Source organism: Pelecanus crispus, chromosome 10, assembly GCF_030463565.1.
Source record: "Pelecanus crispus isolate bPelCri1 chromosome 10, bPelCri1.pri, whole genome shotgun sequence".
Lineage (NCBI taxonomy): Eukaryota > Metazoa > Chordata > Aves > Pelecaniformes > Pelecanidae > Pelecanus > Pelecanus crispus.
The window spans coordinates 14,780,074-14,803,263 of NC_134652.1; the positions used below are offsets into that span (position 1 = coordinate 14,780,074).

Here is a 23,190-nt window from a genome sequence, read left to right on the forward strand (position 1 = left end):
ATAGCTCTGCAGCAGGCATTTAGCTACATGTGGGTACAGGGAGAGGAGGGAACATACAGCCTCCAGCCCTGGCAGATATTTTATGATAGTTGTTGGTAGATGGCTGTAGTGGAGGGAGAAGGAAGGACCTCTCCAAGAGAGGCACAGTGCTCCTTTCCTTTGCCTTAAGGTTGTTGCAGTATTGATGGTATGTCATCTGGAGTGGTGGATGCCCTTTTAATATTAGAAGAGCTGTGACTGCAACTGCAAGCATGCTGTGGGCATGCCTTAACTTACTCAGTTGAATGTTAAATCTGTCTCAGTTTTCCGCTCTCAGCCAGAGGAAGCCTGAACCTTTTAAACAGGTTCTCAAAGGGGCCAAATCTAAGAGTGTTTTACTAAAGATGTTGAAAAATCCAATTAATGAACATGGTGAATCCCAGCATGAGGCAACACATCTTCTGTCAGGGTGGTGACGGCAGCAGATGTCTTGGAGCAACCTGTATTGAGTGCATGAGTAATGAAGCAGGCAGTTGGTTATTGCTTAACGAATCTTAGCCCTGGTGGTAGCAGCAAAGCTAGAATGTGTTTTTTAACTTGAATGTTAGTTTGAGTCTTCTGCTCTCGTGGTGTTTGTCTCTGAAGTCTCTCTCCCTATACTCCAGCTGAAAGGAAAGCTTCAGCTTGGAAGGTGAAAATCTTTTTGTTTGTTTGTTTTAAGGTGGTGAATGGGGATCTAAGTTTGTCCAAGCCCATGGCAAGGTCCCAGAAACATCTTACACCACGTAGCTTGGGCTTGGTGTCTTAATCCTTGTAAGAAATCTGTGGTACAACATGATCCCTGCAGACTGAGGCATGTGCTCTTGTTTGTGTCCTGATGAATCACATGTGCGTGCTGTGTTCCTTGCATTGTTTTCTACAATTAGTGCAGAAACAGCGATGGTGGACTGGCTTTTTGGTGCCATTTGGCCTGTTGATGAGGATGGCTGGATGAGATAGTTTGCCAGCCACTATTTTGTAACATCACAAGCATGTACTGACAGGATTGCTCTTGATCAGAAATCAGGATCTGTTCCCCCATCATACGATTAACCTTCTTGGCTGTATGTACTAATTACTGCGTGGAATTTAAAAACAGCAGATTCTGGCAGAACATTTGGGTTCTCACATAGCTTTTTTTTTTTTTTTTTTAAACAAGAGGGTAAAGGATTTAGTAATAAAAGGAGGATAGAGTAGGCAGAAGCATAGCAACCCAGGATGAAACAAACCTTAGCATATAATTACTGGGGATGTACATCGTGGGCCTGGTTCTGGAAGGAGGTTGTAGTTAATGATCTCAGTGTGCATCCTCAGTTCAGTCCTTGATGACAGAGTTTCCTCTTCTCATGATGGAGAATTATTCTTCCTCAACTAGTGAGTTTGCTAAACTCTAACTTCTGTTCAGTTTATTGGCTTTTGCCTGATGCAGTAATTCCCAAAACAGTTCATTTTCTTTCCTGATTTTAACAAGCCTGTAAGTCTCTTTTTTTAAAAAACAAACAAACAAAAAAAAACTCCCAACAAAACAAGTTCTTCATATAATTGAAGGAATATCCACTCTCTGTTTTTTCCAAAGGAGGGCTATTGGCTGTGTGCTCAGGTGCACTGGCACAGAGTGGGATTTGAGGAAGAGCTTCAGCTAAGTCAGGCAGACTTCATCTCCTTGCAGCATCTCTGTGTGTGTGATCCAGTTCTGCATCTTCAGTCAAGATGTGAATCTGTCCACTCCAATCCCACACTCCAAATCCAGCCTGTGCTATTCTGGCAGGAGGAAACTGATCTTGCGCTTGTCCTTGTACACCATATTTTTAAAGTCACTGTTTAAACTGAAATGCTTTGGACTTCTGCCTGAGGCTACTGAAGAGAAGAGCAGATAGGCGACTTTATTCAGCACTGCTTCAGTTTTACGCAGACAAGACACATGTGGCCTGTTAGATGTATAGGATCACTGTAGGGTCGCTGTCATCTTCTGGGTGGCCCATATGCTGGGGTGGGAGGAAGATGGGATAAGAGAGGAAGAGTTGTTTGTGTTGTGTGGGGGTTTTGTTTTGTTCCTTGCCTTTTAAACACAAGTGTGGGGACAGGGTACAGGATTAGGGAAAGGAATGTGTTTGTGCTCTTCGTCATTTCCAGTTCAGCTCTGATGCTGCGCAGAGCCCTGCGTCGGGGAGGGAGGGCAGGGAGGCTGGGTGGGCAGGGAAGGACTGCAAGTATGAGGTGTGGCTCGAGCACAGCCATGGCAGAACAGCATGCACCCTTGCAAATGCCTTGGAGAGCCTTCAGCTGAGTGCCAAGAAAGTAGTTGGTACCTTACTGGATGTAATGGCATTTCTGGTGATTTTACGGAATTCTCTATTCTCCATCTGCTCCTGTTCTGCCTTCCTCCTCTGTCTGTCAGTGGCAGATGGTAGTAACACTGCCTGCGTGGGTTTTTCCTCTCTTGCACAGAGAACTGTGTGGTATCAGATTTTGATTCTGGCATGTTAATAAGGCAGGTGAGAAATGCACTTGGGAGCTAGAGTGGAGAGTGATGATCCTCAGCCGTTGCAGGAATCCGTACGTGGCACAGAGGGGTCTGGCTGGCTGAGAGGAGCAGACCTCTTACCTGAGTGGTTTAGATAACTTAATCTCAGGCTGGCGAGCACCTGAAACTTGAATCTCTATTGTGAGAAGGAAACATGATGGTCGAGTGTATGTCTTTAGGCTGTTGAGAGCACTTACACATAAGATAGTGCTCCCTGAGTGCCTCCAGCCTTGTGCATGGTTTTATGCCTGTCACATTCTGGCTGGCCTGTGTCCAGGCTGTGCAACAGGCAGAATCCTTACCAGTCAGCTCTGGATGGAGTGGCTCATCTAAGCAGAACTGGCTGGAAGCATTACTTATAAGGTGTTCAGCAGGAGTTATATAGCATATGCATCAATTGGCCATCTCAGTCTGCTGCCAGTTAAAACAGGCTGCCTGGACATGCCGATGCTGCAGTATGTTTTCTGTGCTTGGCAGTGCGACTTCTTCACAGTTGGGATTTGACTCTTGCTTTTTTTTTTTTTTTTTTTTTTTTTAAGCCATGCATGACTCCTTGTGTGTGTATGTACCTGTGACTTTCCAAGTGCAATGGCTGGGGCTTCTCAGCCCTCCTCCTTGGCAGTGTTGGAGGCTGTTTTTTTTCCTCGGGTGATGCTCTCAGTTTGTACAGCTGTAGATGTGGATTAGTGTTCAGATATTCTAGGCACTTCCCAGCAAAACTGGGAACTGCTACAAAACTGTATGTGCAGGGGCTGTACCACAGTGATCGTGTGGGAAGCAGTCCTTGCTTGCCATGTGGAAAGAGTTAAAATGAGCTATGGCTGCCAGAACAAAAACTAAACAATCCTGGATACTTCTGGGTCTGTGAATGGGATTAGGATGAGCTTTTGCAGAAGTAAACAGAGTAGAAAATTGGGACTAAGTTTTCTTTACGTTTGTACTTTTAGAAAGGGTGAAGGATTGTATGAGGCTGTGGAAATGCAGCTGGTGAGCATGTCGCTGTGCAGTTTGTCGAGCACACGATCCTCTTGCCCCACTGCTCCGTTCTGACTTGGGAAAGGGTTCTCTGGTTGTGGATTTCTCCCCTGCAGGAGTGAGTTATCCAGATGATGAATTTCTGAGGCATGCTCGAGTCACGTGAAAGCCAGATGTGAACATTTTCCAAGCAGTGTGTGTGGGTCTAGTGTACGCCAGGCAGTTCTGCTTACGTGGCAAGTGGAAGTGGTCTGAGATTGGTCTACAGCATGGTGCTAGGGAGGAGAGGAGCCCCGGCAGCTCCCGGAGCGGCCACTTCTGCTGGGGAGGGGAAGGTGCTCACTGGGCTCATCACTGCAGCTCAGCACATCTGCCCTCACCCCCTGCACAAATGCAGCGCCTCTTCCTGAGTACAAGCCCTGCACAGGCTGTTCATGATGGGGCTGAACTCGGTGAATAGCACTAAAATTAAAGGCCTAATTTAATGCCTGCTGCCAATCCTCTTACTCATGCACTTTAGCTGGATTTGCATGTTTCATAATCTACTTGTTAAATATCTTTTTCAAGAGGTAGCCCTTTAAGATACTGCCTCTTGAACAGATGGCATGGGGAGTGGAGGTGATGTTCTGCTCCAAGTATATAGAAGAGGAGATATCTCTGCAGAGATGAGAGGTTTACTTTAAAATGCAGTTTCTCAGTGGGTAAAAAAGATTGAATATACCTCTGTATTCCTTCAAGGACTATCTTAAAACACTTGCTTTAAACATGATGCATCAGCATCCCACAGACATAAGAGCAAGGAAAGCTTATTTAAGCTGCTCTGGTGAGGGATAGGGGTGGCTGCTGCTTGCCCAGCAATCACAGTAGCAAATAAATCTGTTACTGTGGTACCTAGGAAGTGTAACAGCTGACCAGGCCCACCCTGGGTCAGGCACTGGGCACAAATGTTGCTTTTGTTTAGGTCCCTCTGGAGCCCAGAGGGAGAAACATAAATGGCGCAGTTCAGTAGGGTGCATTGAGTGGTAGTGCTTGAAATAGATCAAAACATTTGGAACCTTTCTGTGCCATCCTCCCATTTCTCTGGCTATCTGTTGTTCTCTGCCTAAATGAATGAGTTAATTGTGTGAGCCAGGAATGTGTGAAAATGGTTCCAATTCAGACTAAGGCTCATCTGCATTTTTCCTCTTTTCAAGCTGCTTTACAGCCATATTGCAGAGCTACACGTAGGCTCTGTATCAGAGTAATTTTCTGATAAAAGTTCTTCCATTCCTGCATGAGGTTAGCAATACCACGTGTTTCTCTCTCCCTCCCCTAGTCTAGTACTATTGCAGCTTATTGCCTTCTCATTTAACCAAAGTGTCAAGCCTCAGCTGAAGGGGAAGGGGCTAGAGGAGGGAAAGCTGGAGACAGGCTGACAAAGGATGGTCAATGGGTCTGGGGGATGAAGGGTTTGGAGATGGCTCACAGAGGTATGGGGGAACACTGAGCATGGTGCTCTGTCTGCAGATGGGAGCAGAAACAAGCCCCACAGTTTTGGGGTTCCTCATTGAGCTTCCTGCTCTTGGTTGTATGGATGGCCAGCCTCACCTTGTCAGGAGGAGGAGGTTGTTCCTCAGCTTGTCTGAAGAGGGCAGAAAGGAAGCAGTGAGGGGAGAAGTGGAGGCAAAATCCCAGCAAGAAGCTCTGGAGGAGCCAGAGGAGGGATTGAGTAGACTGAGCCTGGCCCCCTGGGGTTCCTTACCTGCTCTGGGCAGTAAGGTGTCCCACCTGAGCACCCAGGACAACAACATGGCACTTCATTTATACCAACTTCTTGGCAGGCTTGACCTCCAAAATCTAGATTGAAATAAAGGCTTAATTTCTGGTTTCTGTTCTGCTGTACGTGATGAACATTGCAGTGAACAAGGCTCTAGGCCGCTTCTAAGAAATGGGTGCTTCTAAGGAAGAGTCTGGTCAGCCCACTTCTTGTTGACTTATCAAATACCACTGTTGGGATGAGAACACCCCCATTCTTCTCTTAATGCCTTTTATTTGAACAGTGATGAGTAGAAGAAGCATTTCTTTGCTCCAGTTTCAGTCTGAGGAATCGCTGCCAGTTACTGGACCTCCAGTGAAGTCCTCTGAAATGGAGTGGGATGCTGATTGTTGACTTCTCAGGAAGCCAGTATAGTTTCAGTTTACTCTAAGATTGTACTGCTTAGTCTGTTTTTACCCTTCCAATTAAGACAAGAAGGGTGTATGTCTGGAAAATGAATCTGCAAAATGCTCAGCTGCACTCACCATTGTGGTCTTTGAATAACTAAGCCAGGAGTACCTCCTCATGGAAAGGACTAATGACCTACAGAATTGATCACTGTTGGAAAGGGGCAGTCTCTTTCAGATGTTAGCATCTCTTCAGCATGGGCACTTGTTCTTATAATCTTTTTCTTAGTATTTTAAGGTACACCTTAACAGCTGCAGGGAGATTTCAGTATTCTCAGGTGATGTTTAAGGTAGGGATTCATGAGAACAAAAGTCTTTTATTAGTTAAATGGACCATAGGACTGTTATCTCCTATGGAAGGCAGCTTCCATGGAACAAGTCATGCCTGTATAATTCAACTCTCTTTACCCTCCAAAGCAAGGTAGCCACATCCAGATCACTTGTTGGGACTTGTCTTTGGCCCATGCTAACTTCTCAACTACGTGCAGAAATCATTTGGGGCAAGGGCTACAGGGCCAGAACTACAACCACACTGAGACTCACAACCAGTATGATCCAATTCTCCAGAATTACTGCAGAATATTGTTGGGAAATATGTAGCTTAACAGGCTAGACAGCTATACAGATACTAGTTTAAAAAAAGAAGTTTGTTATAAAGGTCCCTGATAGCCCCAGCAATGTGCAACCTGTGAATCTTTAGGAGGGTGTTCCTTCCAGCCTTTACAGCAGTATTAAATAACAGATGCCAGACTCAACATTGAACTGAACATTTTAAGCAATGTTACTGACAAAAAGAAACCTGCATCAGTAGCTACTGATAAAATGCTTGTGGAGAAGGAGTTTCTCTGCACCTGCTGGATGAGGGACCCAGCTGGATGCGCAGTACCGATGTGAACCATGAATGTGGCATCTCCTGGATTTCAGTAGCATTGAGCTCGTGCATTCTGCTCTAGACTGACTCTAGCTTTTGTAGGTTTTCGTTGAAGCTCGCTCTGCTCTAACTGCACATAAGATAAATAGTCTGTTGCTAAAATGAGATGAGTGGGGCTGTACGCAAGCGTAAAGCATTGGTCCCCAGCAGTCTGGTGCCTGTCCTCTTGCCAGTGGTGGGAGGAGCAGCAAACAAACCAGTCTCACTGGCAGCAGAAAAGCTTCTGGTGAAATCTAAAATAATCTGTTTCATGTGTTTCGTTCACCACAGCAACCAGCTTAATTATGTCTTTAGAGCCTTTGCCCCCACCCCCCCCACCCACCCCAACTCCTTCCTTTCCTTCCCCACCTGAGGAGCCCAGCCGACCTGTCTTGGCGTTGCCTGCTTCCGTGGTGGCAGCTCGGATGGGGTTCGGTGGCCGCTTCCAGTGATGTGCCTGCTCCGCTGCTATTTCTGTGCATTGTGGCTCTGACAGGGAGCCTCCTCTGTGCTCTTCACAACCGCCTCGGCCCCGTGGCTTAGCTGTAATTTATAGACCCGTGTTTCTTTTGAGCTTTTAAAAATAATTCTGATCGGAGAGGTTTGTTCTGGCTCCAGCTGAAGCCAGCAGCAGGGGCTGTGGGGGTTGGTGTTAGGAGCAGAATTGGGATGCCATTGCCTTTGGAGTGGCCTGCTTTGAGCAGGCAACTGTAATTTCCCTTCCAAATACTGAGATTCCCTCCCCACCTCCAAGTCATCTGAGACCAGCCAGCGCTCGGCCGTATGGCGATGGGGGGAGAGGAGAGGCAGGAAGCGAGGGTTTGTTCGTTTACCGTTACCAATCCCATTGGAAACCGGCTCCAAGCCCCATGCAGAATTCCAGTAAAACTCTGTCCTAAAGGGGAAACCCAGGGCCGTTCAAAGCTTGTGTTTTGTTGGCTCGGGCACAGCATGCTTCTGGGGCCTTTGACCTCCTCCCTGTACCCTGGCTCCCTCCGCGGCTCTTCGTTTGAGCTCTCTGTGAAGTGGAATCCATCACTAATGTCTGATATTTTTATTATTTGTAGGGGGAACTCTTAGAAGCTGGTAGCAATTAGAACTTAAATGTCTTGGAATTAAAAAAAAAAAATCCCCAAGAAGGAAGTTTAATGCTAAGCAGATGTGCAGGAGCAGCTGAAATATGCTAGCTGTCTTCTGCTTCAGAAGCAACCTCATCCACATATAGCTGATGTCAGGCTGGGGCAGCTGAGAAGTGCTCCTGCTTTTATGTTGCTTCTTGGGCCTGTGAGTCCACACTGGGGACTTGTGGGATTGTTTACCAGTTAATACTTGGATGGCCCTTTTATTCTGGCTTAGACCAATGGTTTTGACAAGGAGAAAAAATACGTAGTTTAAAGAGAAACTAAAAAACATTAATCGTAGCTAACAGAATTGGGTTTTATGGTGAGTTTAGTTCCTTGAGATCTCACATGAGGTGTTTGTAGATATGGCTACTGCGGATCTAGGTTTAAACTCCCTCTCTTCTTGGCCAGACAGATCCAGGGTAGCCCTAAGCTTGTGTTAAGCACGGCTTATTCCCTCTATCTTTAATTGTTGGATGTATCAGCCTTTTGCCAGCTCGGATTGGGGCAAACTGTTTGAAATCTTCCCAGTTGTTCCTGTAGTACATCATCTGCTTTATTTATTGCTGCCGTATTTGGGTTCTTCTGTCTGGAGAAAGATCTGACAGCTGACTGAAGTTCAGAATCCTGTTCCTGAAGGCAGTGGAAGTCTATTCAAAAGCTAATAGACAAGTTGCTGACAACAACTCCTTCACACCGTTTCCCGTGCATGCCCCGAGTCTGTAACAGAAACAAGCTGTATATTCCCTCCATAACTAGAGCACAAGTTACTCAGCCAGATGATTTCCTGTTGTACTCTACCAATGCAGAGCCTTTTTCTTTTTTTTTTTCTTGAATGGTAATCCAAAGTAAATTATTGTAACTTACCACGGTGTATTTTGTGCTGCATTGTGAGAGTGCAGTGCGTGGGTTTGGGAGTTAGATGGTTAGAAGACTTAAGGTTCTTCTCCAAACTGCCGCTATTGAGAACTTACTGAAAAGTAAGCAAAACACCAAATCCATCTGAATTTCAGTTTTGCTCTAACGCAATGAAAATTGTGTGCCTGATTTAAAGAAAGGATTCAAAACCTCACCATTCCCTGAGCACTGAGGAAACACAGCAATGTGTTTCTTGGACCTCTGGTATCCAGTGGGAAGGTTTGAAAGCTGTTTCTTATGCTTTGTATCATGCTAGCAATTTCTCAGTTACATTTGTACTAGGAGTCTATTACTGATTTTTGGCTGTCTTGATGATCTTCTCCAGGTCAAAAGACAATGACAAGTCAAATAGACAAGGCCACCAGTATAGCTTGCCCCTCTCTCCAAGTGAGTGAAGAGTATCTTCTGCTGTTAAACTGATGGGTCCAGAACTGGGTTCCCCACTGCAAATGAGTTTTTAAAATTACATTTTGGAATTGTTTGTCAGAATTTAGGAAATTCTTAGCCTATCATATAAACACATCTCCTTGTCTCTTCTCCCAGGCAATGTGAAAGTAACAGCTGTCCTTATCTCCCTCATCCCACAGAAGGCGAATGTTTGCTGGTTCTTATTTTGAAATGGGAGTAAACCTACTAACTCTTAAAACATGCTTCCAGTGTATTCAAACAAACAAAAAAAAAAACCCGCCACTTAACATTTGAAGATTATTCCCAGAATCTCAAGTCAAGTATTTACACCTCATTTCATGGAGGGGGAGGGAAATCTTTTTACTTTGGTAGCAACTCTATTAGCTTTCTCCTTAACTAGGTTTCTGCCTCATATTCATTGGCTAAAAAATGGTATTCGTAGTTATACTTTGAATATACCTTTATTGGAGCTTTGTACTCTTTTCCATGGAGTATTATTGTCTATTGTTATTTTCCTTAATGCTATTCCAGGGTAAGAACGCAAATGCTTGTAGAAACTTGCATGTGTTTGCTAAGCTCAGTCTCTGCAAGTTGCCTGTTGGTCTTTTGGGGATCATTAACAGCTGCAAAGTTAAATACTTCTGCAGGTCTGAGGCTTAAGTCAAACGGTCTCTTGGTATGCATTCCCTGTCCTACTGGGAATAAACTCAGAGCATATCTTGTTCCGAGATCTCAAAATTGGATCACTACAGATCAGTTTCATAAGTTCTGCAAGTCCCCTAAAAAATAAAAATTAACTGGGTAGTTCTTATGACTTGACATTTAACTGAGTCCCCATCATGCCAACACCACTCTTAAGAAAAACTTAACATTTCTTTCAAAGCTGTCTTACCTAACTTTCAAACTCTGATATGACTTTTTTCTTGTTTCTCTAATTACTTTCTCTTTTCATGGCTGCCCTCTTCTTGGATTTCAAGTTTGGATGTCCAGTTTGTCTGAGACTCCAAAAAAGAGTGTCGCTCCAGGTAAATTCTCGTGTCTTGGTGTTCTGCATGCTATTAAAAAGAGAAGCCTGTAGTTCAAACTGTGTGTGGTTTTGGGGTTCTTGAATGTGAGTCTCTGGCAGTGTTTATCCAGAATGTGTTGTCTGCTTGGTTTTTCATGATGCACCATTTCTGATAAGGAAGAGCTTTGCTTTTCTCAGACTGCCTCACCTTGATGTTGCTGCTAGCAGTGGACAGTAGTTTGCTGTGTTGTATCTTCCTTGCCCAACTCAAAGCCACATCCAAAGCAGCTTACCCTCTTGTGGTGGGTTGACCCTGGCCACAGCTAAGTACCTGCACAGCCGCTCTCTCGCAGTCCCATGTGGGATGGAGGAGAGACGAGGAGGAGCAAAAGTGCGAAATCTTGTGGGTCAAGGTAAAGCAGAGAAACATGACTGTGCTCCTTGTTCTTCTGAAATGCTCTTTTGCTTTTCCACAGTAAGTGGAAAGCATTTTGTATGGAAAACGTGGGACTGAGGAAGATGCAAAATTTTCATGGGAGCATCAGACTCCTTGTCACAGGAGTCGGGAAGGAGGAGGGAGCAGGGAAACAAATTCTAGGTGAGTTGTCAGGGCATGGGGAATAGTCCAACACAAGGCAAAAACTAAGCTTTATAGTATAAGGAATCAGGATGTCTCCTGAGTAACCAGTGGATTTCTTCTGCAACATTTGTCACCTGACATGGAATACCAGAGAAGAGGTCTTTTCTTCCTTCAGACTTAGGGTCTGTGGCTCATGATCATTTTTCCTGTGTCTGTACAGGATGCTCGCGTGGTCACCCGGGTAGTTAAGGCCACATGTAGGTCTCAAAGCAAGGAAAGATGGAAACACTCCTGCTGCTTTCCATACCTGATTTGATACATATTCCAGTTCATGCTCTGTTCAAAGTATGTGAACAAAATCCCACCATCCTCAGTGGATGAGTGCTTGCTTGTCTGGGGTTTTTAGTAAGCAAGACTGCTGTGATTTCAGAAACTATATCCTTGACAGAAGTTGAGTATATCCCTGGGGGTGGTTCTGCCTGATCTTAGCACAGTTGGTCTAATTTCAGGGTGGTAGTTGGATACAAAAGTGCAGAAATATCGGAAGTATTCAGTCACAGGAGCCTGATGGTTGATAGGTCACCAGGGAGTTTGGACAGAGAAACAGAATGAGACTGAGCAGGAGAGAAACATGTTGAGGAGGAGACAGAAGAAGTGGTGTCGCTTGGGAAGAATGACAAGAAGCCCTCAGATTACCTGGCTGGGGGGTGAGGTTGAGCTTCTCTGACTCTCTACATCTGTTGGGACCCTTTCATGTTACTATATGTAAAATAACAAATTGAATGCTAAGGCTTTAATCCTTCTTGAAGGGCAAGGAAGTGAAATCTTTAATAGATACAGATTTCTTCCCTTCTGCTGACTGCTTTTAGCTAAATGCATGTTGCTAGTTTGGCTTCAGAAAAATCTGTGCATGATGATAGGGCAAATGTAAGCGATTAATTGCATTGCATGGTGCTCAAGAAGGTGAATGTTGACACATAGTCCTTCTCAGAAGTCTTCTGGTACATCTGGAAAGTTCTTAGGTCCCCATGCTGTTCCAGTTCACGTGGCCTTTCAGTTTACTTCTCATCCAAATGAATCCCTAGTTTCCAATGCAGCTGCTCTTCAGTCCAGACCTGCCATGGGCTGTATCCTAGTGTGGCAGGCTGACAGAGCAGACTTGAATTTGGATATGATCTTTACCCACGTAGTACGTATCTGTGTCCTAGGCTGAGGGTTGGAGACTAGAACAGAAGCCAGTTTCGTGCTGCCCAGGCTCCAGCTGAGAGCATGAACAAAATGGAGACTCTAACCAAGGATTGCAAGTGGTTTAATTTCCTACTTTGGAAAAAGATGGGTGCCATACACCCGGATTCTGAGAGGTGCCGTGGTGGGGCACTAGTTTGGGTCACCCCAACTGCTGTTAAATTCCTTGGCTGATCTGCTTTGTGCCATGTGGCGTAGTGTGAATGCGTTGCGCTGCTGAGCAGGACTAGGGCAAATGCCAGAGTATATAGGTGACTTCAGCCTGGTGAAAGACCCTGTCTAGCAGCTGTGTGAAAATCTCCAAGCAGTTTAACAGATTTGTGTGCAAAATACTTAAGTATTCTTAACTGTTGCTACCTGTAACCTAGTTGGTTGGAATCACTGTTCAGAGAGCCAACTTTCCAAGAAGGAGTGGAAAGAGGACTCCACTTTTTTCTTTTTTTTTTTTTTTTTTCCCTTTCACCCTCCTGCCTCTAATTTTTCTTGGCTCTGTCTTAAAACCTAGCAGATCAAAAATAAAAGTCCTAACAAGCTCCACTTGGCAAAGGTCAGCACTGAATTTCTCCATTTGTCAGGATTTTGTTGGAAGTGCTGCTGAGGACTGTAAAGAAGGAAGAACTGAACTGGAGCACTCGCTTGAGAGAGCGCCTGCCATTTACCATGGGCCAAGCTCGTTCCTGACACGCTTCCCGTAGGGGCTGTGTTTTGCTGCTGGTTTTAGCTGTGCATCAGGCACGTACTTCAGTGCTGGAAGCCACAGTCTACCTTAAAGCTGCCACTTGACCCAAACTCTTGAAGGCTTATCCAGATCTTGGTTCTTAGAAGCGCTAGAAAATACTAAGCATGCCTTGTGCTGAGGAATGAATCCAGGCATCAGGTTAATTTTCTGCTGCTACAATTGCTGGTCACAGTCCCTCTTGGTGGCAATGCATGCTGTTGGCTTGGGCTCTCTGTAGCTGTTCGTAGCAGCAGCCAGCAGGGAATTAATGCAGCTGGTGGAGCTACCACCTAGAACAGATTTCTGCATGTATATATAGCCAGAAAGATAACAAGAAAGACTAGAGTTTTAGCTGCTCTGCAAGGAAGCTATTGCCCCATGTACTGAAAGGCTTGCAGAGCACATGAGCACTGTGGAGTTGAGGAAGGTGTATGTACAGATGCTCACTTACGGAGAAACTTCTTTTACATTAATCATGGCTGTTAACCTTGGGTGAGAGGGTTTGCTTGCTGACCTGGCCATCAGTGGGTGCATGGTGCTCAACCTTGTCTTATCCTCAGGCATTCTTTGGGATTTGGACAAGGTTTTATGCCGAACTTCGCTGGCTTTGAGTCTTCTGAATTATTTAAGCGGTCAGATCCAAACCCTTCCCTTTCTGCTTTCAGTCCTCTCTGCCTAATAGCAGGGTGTCACATGCTTTTGAAACTCTTTTCTGAAAACACAACAGAATTCCGTTGCTCTTCATAAAAGAGCTACCTGGCTGAGCTCGGGAAAGAACTACAGAAATTATAGTGTATTAATAACCCATTTGATAAACTTATCCAAATATTTATTTTCATCTATAATGAGGCAAAGGGATTTTTGTCAGTACTGTTTTATTGCAAAGACCTGGGGACTGGACTGGACTTGTACTGAATTCCTTTAGTTATGAGGGGTGGTGCTGAACTTTTGTTTCTGTCCGTAAGCTTTGCAGCTCAGGAGAGCTACACCAAGAGCTGTTGTTCTCTGAAGTTAAACACTGCTAGGACTGGGGGGATTCCTGTCTGGCAGAAGGGATGGAGATGGATCCCCTTTTCTACAGCCACAAGCTGTGAGTGGCCTTTTACCTCCAAGAATAATTGATGTGCAAATATAGCCTGAATTTTGGTCAGTGGGAAGGGAGCTGAAGAGTGACAGGCTGGAGTGCAGGAGTATCTAGGAGATGAGTCAAAGGCCTGATTGTTTAGGGCGCATTAAGAACAAAAAGGAAAAGAATGAACAAACAAACAAAAATCCACAACAAAACAAAAAACCCCTACTGAATAGAGGAGAGATCCTAGGCTTAGAAACATGGTTTTGATCTGAATCCATATTGTCCCCAAGGAGATCTGTAGGAAGCTTCATCAGTCTCATCCCACTGCTTACTCTAGGAACTGGTTATTTTAGGAACTGCTTTTTTGAGACCCCTGTGAGATCGTGAGCTCTTGTGTAATCTCGTGTGCTTTACGTAGTGCAGTCTGGTTTTTATCTTGTGTGCAATAGACGCTTAAACCAGTTTTCAGGTAGACCTAAGCTCTCTATCTTAAAATACTTGGGGATAGATCACTGCTAGAAGACTCAAAGAAAACTTGCAGTTTTAATATGTTTGTTTATCATAATGATGTCATCCTTCTGATAAGAAAGGTAGAGTTTTTAGGGGAAGAAAATCCTCGTGTTTAGAGCTGGGCATGTGATTATTGTGAGGGGGTAGACTGATTTTAGGATTTTAAGTAGGCTTGCTGCTATGCTGGGTATTCTTTTTTCCTTTTTTCTTTTTTGGGTTTCTTTTTTCCCCCCCTTCCTTCCCCAAAAGGAGTTTTCCAGAGATGTGTAAAGGCTTACCCTTGAAGAATTGGCTTTAACAAGAAACCACAGCTCTAGATCCAAGCTACCACAGTTACTCCTCCCTATGCACAGAAAAGTGCGAAGCTCTGACTTTATCATATGGAAAGCCATGACACTTGGAGATGTTTTCTGCCAGACACCCTTGCGTGCAGACCCTGCACGTGTCCTCAGCGCTCGTGTCCAGGTCGGAAGAGCTGGACTACCTGCAGTTGGTCGTTCAGCTGTGAATCATCCTTATGGCGTTCACTGACCGTTTCTGTGGTTTTGGCTGCTTCTGCAAAACTTCCACTGACCAGCCCAGTACTAATTCATTTTGTCTGAATCTGTAAACACTTGATTGATAATCATAAAAGGGCAATATAAAAGCCTGTGCGCTGTATGGATTAAAAGAGCAGACATGTTTATAGCCTGATAACAACAGAGTACTCTGGCAAAGATCAGGAGTCTCAGATTTCCATATCCAGATGATTTTATTTTTGGAGTCCAGTTGGTGGTTTTAATTTTTGGCTATTGCAAAACCATCATAGGTCTTAGCTGTTGCAACACAGGAGGAGGAGGAAGACGTTGCTTGGAACGGGTGCTCTGCGCTCTTATTTAGGAGGCTTTCGCAGTAGTTGCCGGTCTCCGAATACAGTGGGAGGAATGATGCTCCCTCCTCACTGCCTGGTGAGGGGGACAGGGTGCAACTGTGTCACTTAATAATGCCAGCTGTGAGGGGCACGGACAAGCTCCGATGATATTTCTGCCCAGCCCCAGGAAGGGAATCGCTGAGGTGAGGAGCGGGAGGATTTTAAAGTGGAGCCCTATGGAGAGGAGGAGGGGTATCCTCAAGACTTTAACCAGGAAACGGACTCGAGGCAAAAAGAAACGGAGAGGCAAGCAAACTCTTATTTCAACCAGCGATCTATCGTGTGCTCTGCTCTGGGGGAGGGCTTGCAAATTGGAGCTAAACCAAAACACTAATTCTGCTTTTTTGGGGCGGAGAGGAGGGGGGAACATTACCTGGCACATCAGCCTTATCCTATCCTCTGCTCTCAGTTTCTCCTGCCTGGGCTGAAGAGGCTTTAAAAAAAAAAAGTGGGGCTGTAATGTCAGGGGGGCATTGCAGTATGCATGTGAGCTTGCTGGGGAACTCGTGCCACTCTGCATCCCTCTTCTCTGGCGTGCTTCACACTGAGCAGGCTGTTATTCTTCGACACAATGCTGTGTCCTGTGTTAAAAATTAGACCTGAACTAATTGGCAGGGATGCGGAAGCGCCCACGGCAGTGGGTGTAATTGGTGCTGTGCTCTGTGGTGTTGCCGGTCTTGTTCTTTTGAATCCTCTTTGGGGGGGGGGGGGAAACCTGCAGTCTGACACAACGTACCAGCAATGTTGTGGGCATCCTGAGTGTCGCTGAGGAGTAATTCATCTAAAGATGCTTGTGGGGGATGGAAGGCTGAGGAGGGTTAAAGTTTTTTACCCTACTGACTATGCCTGAAGGGAATATAGTAAAAACATAAACATTTTCCGAGTAGCCTGGTTTAAGGCTTTTGATTACTGGGAGGAGCTGTTTCTCTGTCTTCTTTCCTCCTCTCCTTCCTCCTTTCTTTCCTCCTTTGCTGTTACTGAAGTCTTCCCCACTGTGCAGTGCCTAATCCTGGGCAAGCATCACTCTGGGAGCCACAGGGACCCCACCCCTCCAAAGGGGGATATCCTCTAGGCATGATCTTCTGTAGCCGTAAATGAACGAGTTTGTTTGACCTTGGTTACTTCCTAGACCGAGGAATTTATCACCATTTTTTTCTTTTTGTCTTAATAGGAACCCTGTAACACTTATACAAGCTTCTGTTAAAACAGTCTCTTAATTGTGTATGTTGCACCAGCCACTGTAGTGACAAAGAAATCCTCCTGCAGTGAGTACTTTATCCAAGGCAGGACAGAGTAAATGGCATCGTAAAGTCCTGCTGGGTTTCGATGTGTGAGTGCAGGTATAACCTATCTTGCTGGGACTGTTGTAAACCCATTTTTCTTGGAGCCGGAGCTGCGGAGGTGGATTTGAAGAGCTGCTTCTCCGGGTTTCCTGGCAAGGGCGTTCCCCTGGCACATGGTCCCTGGCTCGGCCTCGATGGCTGAGGGCAGGGCATTTGCCAGCCTGCGCTCCAGCCTGGTCCTCTCCTAGTTCCCAGCAGGGACATGTGCATCACATGAGCGCTCATCCTGCCACCAAGCCAATGCTGTGTTTTGTGGTGTTTTGTTTTTCCCTTACTCTACTCCCATGAAAACTGTCTAGGAGATTAGAGGAAAGAAGACATTTTGGGGTCTATTTAGCAAGTAGCTTCCTGCATGTCCCCTGCTCCCTTTGCCACTGTTCAGCCCCTCCTTTTGCCTTTCCACACACTGAATTCTCTGCTGATGCACATGCATAAACGTAAGGCCATGACGGCTTTTGTTTCTGGTGAGAGAACTGGTATTTATCTTAAGACAACTAAAACAAAGTAGGGGTTGTAGGTGTTACTTGCATAAATAGGTTGGAGGAAGATGATAATGCGGCCCCATTCTGGACTGGAGAAGGGACTGTGTGGGAAGCTGTGTGAAACAGGGAAAGTATCTCATCACGTTCTAGATAAACCAGTGCTAATTGGATTAAACCAGAACACACAAGTCAAGTTGATTCGTCATGAACAGAAACATGATGCTTATTTGGAATGAAGAGCTACGGTGAAAATTTTTATTATAAATTTCAATGTTGTCAGTTCACGGTCTTCTCCCCCTGTTCCTGCTACTGGCTGTGGTTCAATTATCTACAGAAAAGCTAAATCTCTTAAACACAAACTTCTAGAGGAGATGACTCCTCTTTAAAGAAAATTAACCTACATAACCTGAGGGGAGTCAGAGGCGCGCTTATGGAGCAAGGAAGTCTTCTATTTTCTGGATTTCTTAAATCTGATCCAAAGGGAGGCATTGTGATAGCATTTCCTTTCAGAAAACGGTGGGATTAATCGCTTTTTGTTCTAGGATTTTCATTTCACAGGATGCTGTTTTAATGGCTGATGCATTCTCTACCTCTCTCTTGGCAGGGATGCTAATTATTTGTCTGTAGAATCACTTTGCATCTTCAGCCCAAACACATACGAACGTGCTGTGTTTGGAAATGTAGCGCTGAGCATCCTGTGCTTGGCTGTCAGTCCCCTGACTTGTCTGGTGGACAGTTTCAGACCGTGCTGCTTCCTTCCCGTCTCTTGTAGCCAATTTGTCATCAGAGATTCGGGAGACCTGGAGTCTGCTCCTGGCTTTGCCCCCATCACGTGAAATGGGACTTTCAGCAAGTCGTACATCCGCTTCTGTCTCCCCTTTCCATCTGCATCTTAATCTAGAGAGACAGGAACTGCCTCTTAATATGTAAAATGTATAATAACGCTGTTGGCCCAACTGCTCTGCTCTAATACACGCTGCTGTAATTCAGGAAACCTGTAAAATAATTTTGCATTAAGGCACGCTGGCTCCTAGACAGAAATTGTTGGTGCTTTTTGCTCTGGTCTGACACATTGAAGAGTGTATAAATGAGGGCAAATTAAGAAACCCTGATGTCCTAAAGGTTTTCATGACTGTTCGAGGCAATTTCCAGGCGGAGCACAGTCGGTCTGTGCCTGGGCTTGGGCGTGCAGAGGCCCCGGCTGCACTGTTTATGTTGCACTGGAGAGCCAACATGCATCTTGTACGGCGAGCGGCAGTGTGAGGTCTCCCTCCACGTCTGGCACAGCAGCGTCCCTGTCTCGCGGCTCCACCCCAAAATACACAATTTTGGTTTGGGGGTGGAAGAGTCAGAAATCAAAAAAACCCAAGAAGAAACTCCAGAAGTGTGGGGGAAGGAAGAACGGTTATTTTGCACCTTTTTTCACCCCTGTTTGTGTGAGAGCCTGCTCCCATTCATAAATGTCTCTGGCAGCCGAAAGCCCTCGATACGAAGAGAAACCGAACAACTGGACAGGTTGGCTCCAAGGGCTCCAAAAAGGCACTGAAGGGCGATGGAGAGCGGGAAGCCAGAGTGCACTGTGCCCCTGTCCCGCTCGGGGCTGCTCTGCTGCGGGGAATGCGGAACTGCGGAGCTGGCGGGGGGCAGGCGGGGGGTGGCTGTGTTTGAGCAAGGATCTGGCGCTATAACTTTTTTTTCTTCTTCTGTTTCAAGTAAACACTCTTCCCCGCCCTCCCCTCTCTCCCTCCACCCCACCTCCCTCTCTTTCAGTCCTGCTCATGTGTTTCTATTTAAGGGCTGCAGTGCAGACGAATATGATTGGCATCTACAGCCCCCTCTTGACTTTCAGCTCAAGCCTTTAGAGTGGAGAAGGAGCTGAGCCGCCAAGGGGAGAGCTGTTTTTTTTCTTTGGGTTTACTGGGGGGATGGCTCAGCTGTGGATTTATGCTGCTTCTGCCCAGGATTTTTCTCTCTGAATGGGAGCAAGGATTGTGGAAACCATGTTGGGAAGAGGTTTATTTTCAGAATCCATCATGAAACTTTGCAACTAATTCACTGTTTTTGGCTCCTTTTTGTATTTTTTTCCCCCTCCCCTTTTTTCTTTTTCTTCTCTCCAATGTCCCTCTGTGCTGCTGGGTTGTGGGCCAGAGGAGGCTGTTTCTATATGGCCAGCCATTTGGGGATATGCTGCGAGCCAAGGTTGTTTGCTGATTCGCTTGGCTCTGGTGACAAGTTGGCCTGTCGTGAATCGGATGGACGGAGGTCGCTCTCGAGGAGCCATGGCTGGAAGCTGGCTTACGGCTTGCTTTTTCCCTTCCCCAGGTGCTGATGCTAGCTCTGAACCCATGATCCTGGAGCAATACGTGGTGGTGTCCAACTATGAGAAGCAGGAGAACTCTGAGATCAGCCTCCAGGCTGGAGAGGTCGTGGATGTCATAGAGAAAAACGAAAGCGGTAAGACACGTTTGCTGCTTTTCCCTCTTCCAATGGTCTCATTTTTGCATGTGTTCCTCTTCTTTCGGTTTCCTCATCACTACTTGTAGCTGTACGTTAGCTCCATCTGGTACAGTTACTCTGTCTGGCTGAGGATGTTGAAGTTCCTCAATGTTGATTTGGGCTTGGGGCCAAATGTTGCCTTCTACTGTAAGAATGTTTCATAGGTTTTGTGCATTAATTAGCCAAAGTACGCTAATGGAAAATGAAGGTGAAGGAGAGAAGGATCTGCAGCTAATGAAGCTGATGTATAGTAGACTGATATAGTTGCCCTGCTGTCTTTTCAAGTCTCTGTCAGCATTTCCATTACTAACTCCCTTTTCAGGGGATTTATAGGATGAGTGTTTAAAAATTGCTTGGGATGAAACTTGGCTTGACAGCTTAGCCCGTGGCCCAGAGCTCAGTAGGGAGGGGAGAGAATGTGCGTAGATAAATACGTGGCCACGCACACTTTCAAAACTTCTTGCAGAAGTGTTAATTGGGGAATTTTGAGGCAAGGAGGCAGAGCCTGTCATGTAAAAGCAAGATGAAATCCCTTCTTCTGCCATCCCTGGAATAACCAGCTTCCACTTGGAAAATGAGATTTTTGGCGAGTGTTTGTATAGATGTCTTTTGTGTACTTTAACTCTTGAATGTCTGGTAGCTTTGAGTCAGGCTGAACAAACGCAGCAGACTGTATACATGTGAGTGGTTGGAGCGGGTCTGCAGCTGGTTTGAATAACTGCCTGTCTTCAGCAGCTCCCCCTCCTCCCCTCCAGTGCTCCTTGTGAGCTAATTAATCCAGAACTCTTGTCCGGGACTGGTTTCCAGCCCACTCATGACTTGTCCTTATCCAGAGGAGCTGCTCACATTTAGAGCTGTTCAAGCGCAGGCTGGTGTCGTGGTAGCTCCACGCGCAGGGCTCTCGCGGCTGTCTGGCTCTGGAGCTTGCTGGGCACGCCAGACCCTGGGGGAACCAGGACACCCTGATCTGGGACTCAAATCCATCTTCCAGAGCTCTGAGTCACGTTATCCACAATGATGACCTTGCATTGTATTTTTTTATTTTTTTCTTTTAATGGAGTGGCTATTTCTCTGCTGTATGAAAGCCTAATGCTTGTTTGGCTCAAAGTGATGCAGTCAGTTGCTGGCCAGTGATTTAGTGTGGTGTCCAAAAGGATAGTGTGTGGAAATGAACTGGCTAGTGTGAACAGAAATGCCTGTCTCCTGGGTACTGATTGTATCACTTGCAAAACTAGTACAAGCCAAAATGCTCATCTGCCCCACTTTAAAGCAATAGTTATGGAGGGAAAAAATGTCTTGACTTCTTAAACTGTGTCTGGGCTAGTGGACAAGTATCTTCCCTTCCAAGCGTGAGGGCTCTTCGCTGTCCATAATGGGTGTTACTGCTGTCAGAACAAGCCTGGTTGTTGTGGCAACTTATTCATATCCATGATATCCCTGTCTTGGAAAATGGCTTATGGAGCCAAGGGAATTGGGCTGTTAAATAATGCAAAAAGTGTCTGAATTCCAAATTATAATTTCTTTGTGTTTGCTTTTAATGTGGCCTCTCTGCCTTGCACAGTTGACATCATATTGTATTGAACCACATGGTATGTGGAGATACAATGGTTTGAATTTAATTAGTGGGTCGAGAAATGTGACTCTTCTAAGGAAACATGCTTGAACTTGGATTACAGTTCTTAAGACCATATTCTGATGCTTAGCAGCCAGATTTTTTATTGTCCATATAAACAAGAAATGAAATCTGAAGCCCTGAACTCCATGCTATGATCTTGTCCTTTATATCTACATAGATAGATATAATACTGATATAGATACATATTTTTTAAAAAAACATGAGTCACAGATTGGTGATGGAGAGAGCATCATTTGCTTTGGATGCTTGTCTAAACTGTTCTGGCAGGGAATTCATGTTTTAGTTGTTCCAAGAACAGGACTCCAAACATACACTCTCACTCTCTCCTAGGTTAGGGATACCACAGGAATGACTTTAATACTATGACTTCTTGTCTCTTCAGCTAAAGCTGAACCTATAAATGGCATGTAATGAAACTAGCAAAAGTTTCTCAAGCATCAACTTTTCAAACAATAACTGAAGAGTTTAAATTGGGTATCTGTTTCGTGCAGGCAAGTGTGCCTAGAAGATGTGGTTATGACTTGTAAGGACATGGGGATGCACTTTTAAAGAAAATAAGATTATTGGACTACGCACATGTGTGGTAATTAATCTGACTACGTGGTTATGTTGGCTTAAGTGTTGTGAAACTATAGCTGTGATTGTATAAATCGTCTTGTTCTTCTGATCCAGACAGGCAAAGCTGATGTAAGGTGTTATGGATGTCACCTGCAGCAGGGACAGTTCCTTCAAGGAAAGGAAGACAGTATGGCTAGACAGCTTGTCAGCTGTGTGGCTGAGAAGTCCCATCAGACTGGACAGTGTGCACTGGGTGTGCTGCTGGGCCAGTATCTCCAATTTCCTTGTGTGTATGTCTGCATATAGCATATCGTATGTCTGGGTTTGGTTTTTTTAACTGTACTTTGGGGAAGCCAGATATGTATGAATGTGTATACTGGATAGTATGGTTGACTGCTTGATTTTAAAAGCCTTGCCTGAATAGGGTTGCATGTTGATGCCTAGGGACACTTAAATGTTTTGGGTTTTGTTTCTGCAGAGCGGGAGAAACCTTAACTTGGTTCTGTTGCGTGGCTTTGTAGGGAAGAAACGCCTTCACTTTACTGGTCAGATGGCGCTATTATTTTTTACACAGGGAGTCTCAAAAGTTGTTTCCAAATGAAGGTGCCTGTTTCATGTTCTGCTGCATGTTTTCTTCTGAACGCTTCTAGGGCCTGAGCTACAGTTACCATCTCTTCTGATGTTTGCCTCCAAATTGTGTTCCCCCTCTGGAAGGAAGGAAGCTCTGCTTTCAAAGGCCAGTGTATAGGGCAGAGGTAGAAGGAAAAAAAAAAATCTGGCATTTGATTTATTGAAGTCTTATCTAGTTGTCATCAAGCTACATTAACCTCATCTTAAGTAACAGTGTGTTGCATTTACGATATAGTATCATTCAGTGTTACTTTTACCGTATCAGAGATGGGATTTAAGGCATCTCACAGTCAGACGTGCAAATCCATTTGGTGTAGGGCCTTGTTTCATACTTAGTTTTCTCTTTCACTAAAGAGTTGGATAAAGTTGTCTTCCTTATTGGGCCACTGAAAGTTATGGCTTGGATATCTTCAAGTTGCAACTTCTGTTCAGTATTATGACTTAAAAGCAAGGTCAGTGTAGCATATGTGGTGAATGATTTCCGAAACCTTTCATCTCAGTAATGAAGCCCGTGGGTCACTGTAACCCGACTGTTGCTGCAGTTGCCACAGAAGCAAATCTTGCTAGACTGAAAGAAATCTGTAGGGTTTCTACACTTCAGAACAAATTATTTAGTAATGTACCAGCTCTCAGACTTTGACACTTGTTTTTTGCAGCAAATACCTATATTGGCTCAAAAAAATTGGTCTTCAGACCTTCTTTTGTATTCTGGTTACACGAGTGGAAGACCTACAGTGTGCCTGATGTATTTGATGGATATTTATCTCTCTCTTTTTTCCTCAGCTGAGGAGGAAAATCTGCATGTAGCAATTGTCACAAATGCATCAGGAGAAAAACAGAGGTTTACAGTGTCTCCAGATGGTGTCTGGGAACAGGCTGTAGTTACAAGGGTTGTGTTCCTTGTTGGAAGTGACTGTGATTTGTTTAA

The 23,190-nt window shown here is 45.1% G+C and overlaps 1 protein-coding gene across 2 annotated transcripts in view; it reads left to right on the forward strand.

Moving 5' to 3' along the window:
• Window positions 1–23,190, forward strand: part of SH3PXD2A (SH3 and PX domains 2A) — a 261,363-nt gene that overhangs the window by 178,042 nt on the left and 60,131 nt on the right. The window contains exons 7-8 of one of the 2 annotated variants that reach the window (XM_075717611.1): window positions 10,054–10,101; window positions 19,265–19,396. In XM_075717611.1, coding sequence (XP_075573726.1) covers window positions 10,054–10,101; window positions 19,265–19,396 — 180 coding nt within the window. The remainder of the gene's footprint in view (window positions 1–10,053; window positions 10,102–19,264; window positions 19,397–23,190) is intronic. The other variant, XM_075717612.1, reaches the window with a different exon arrangement.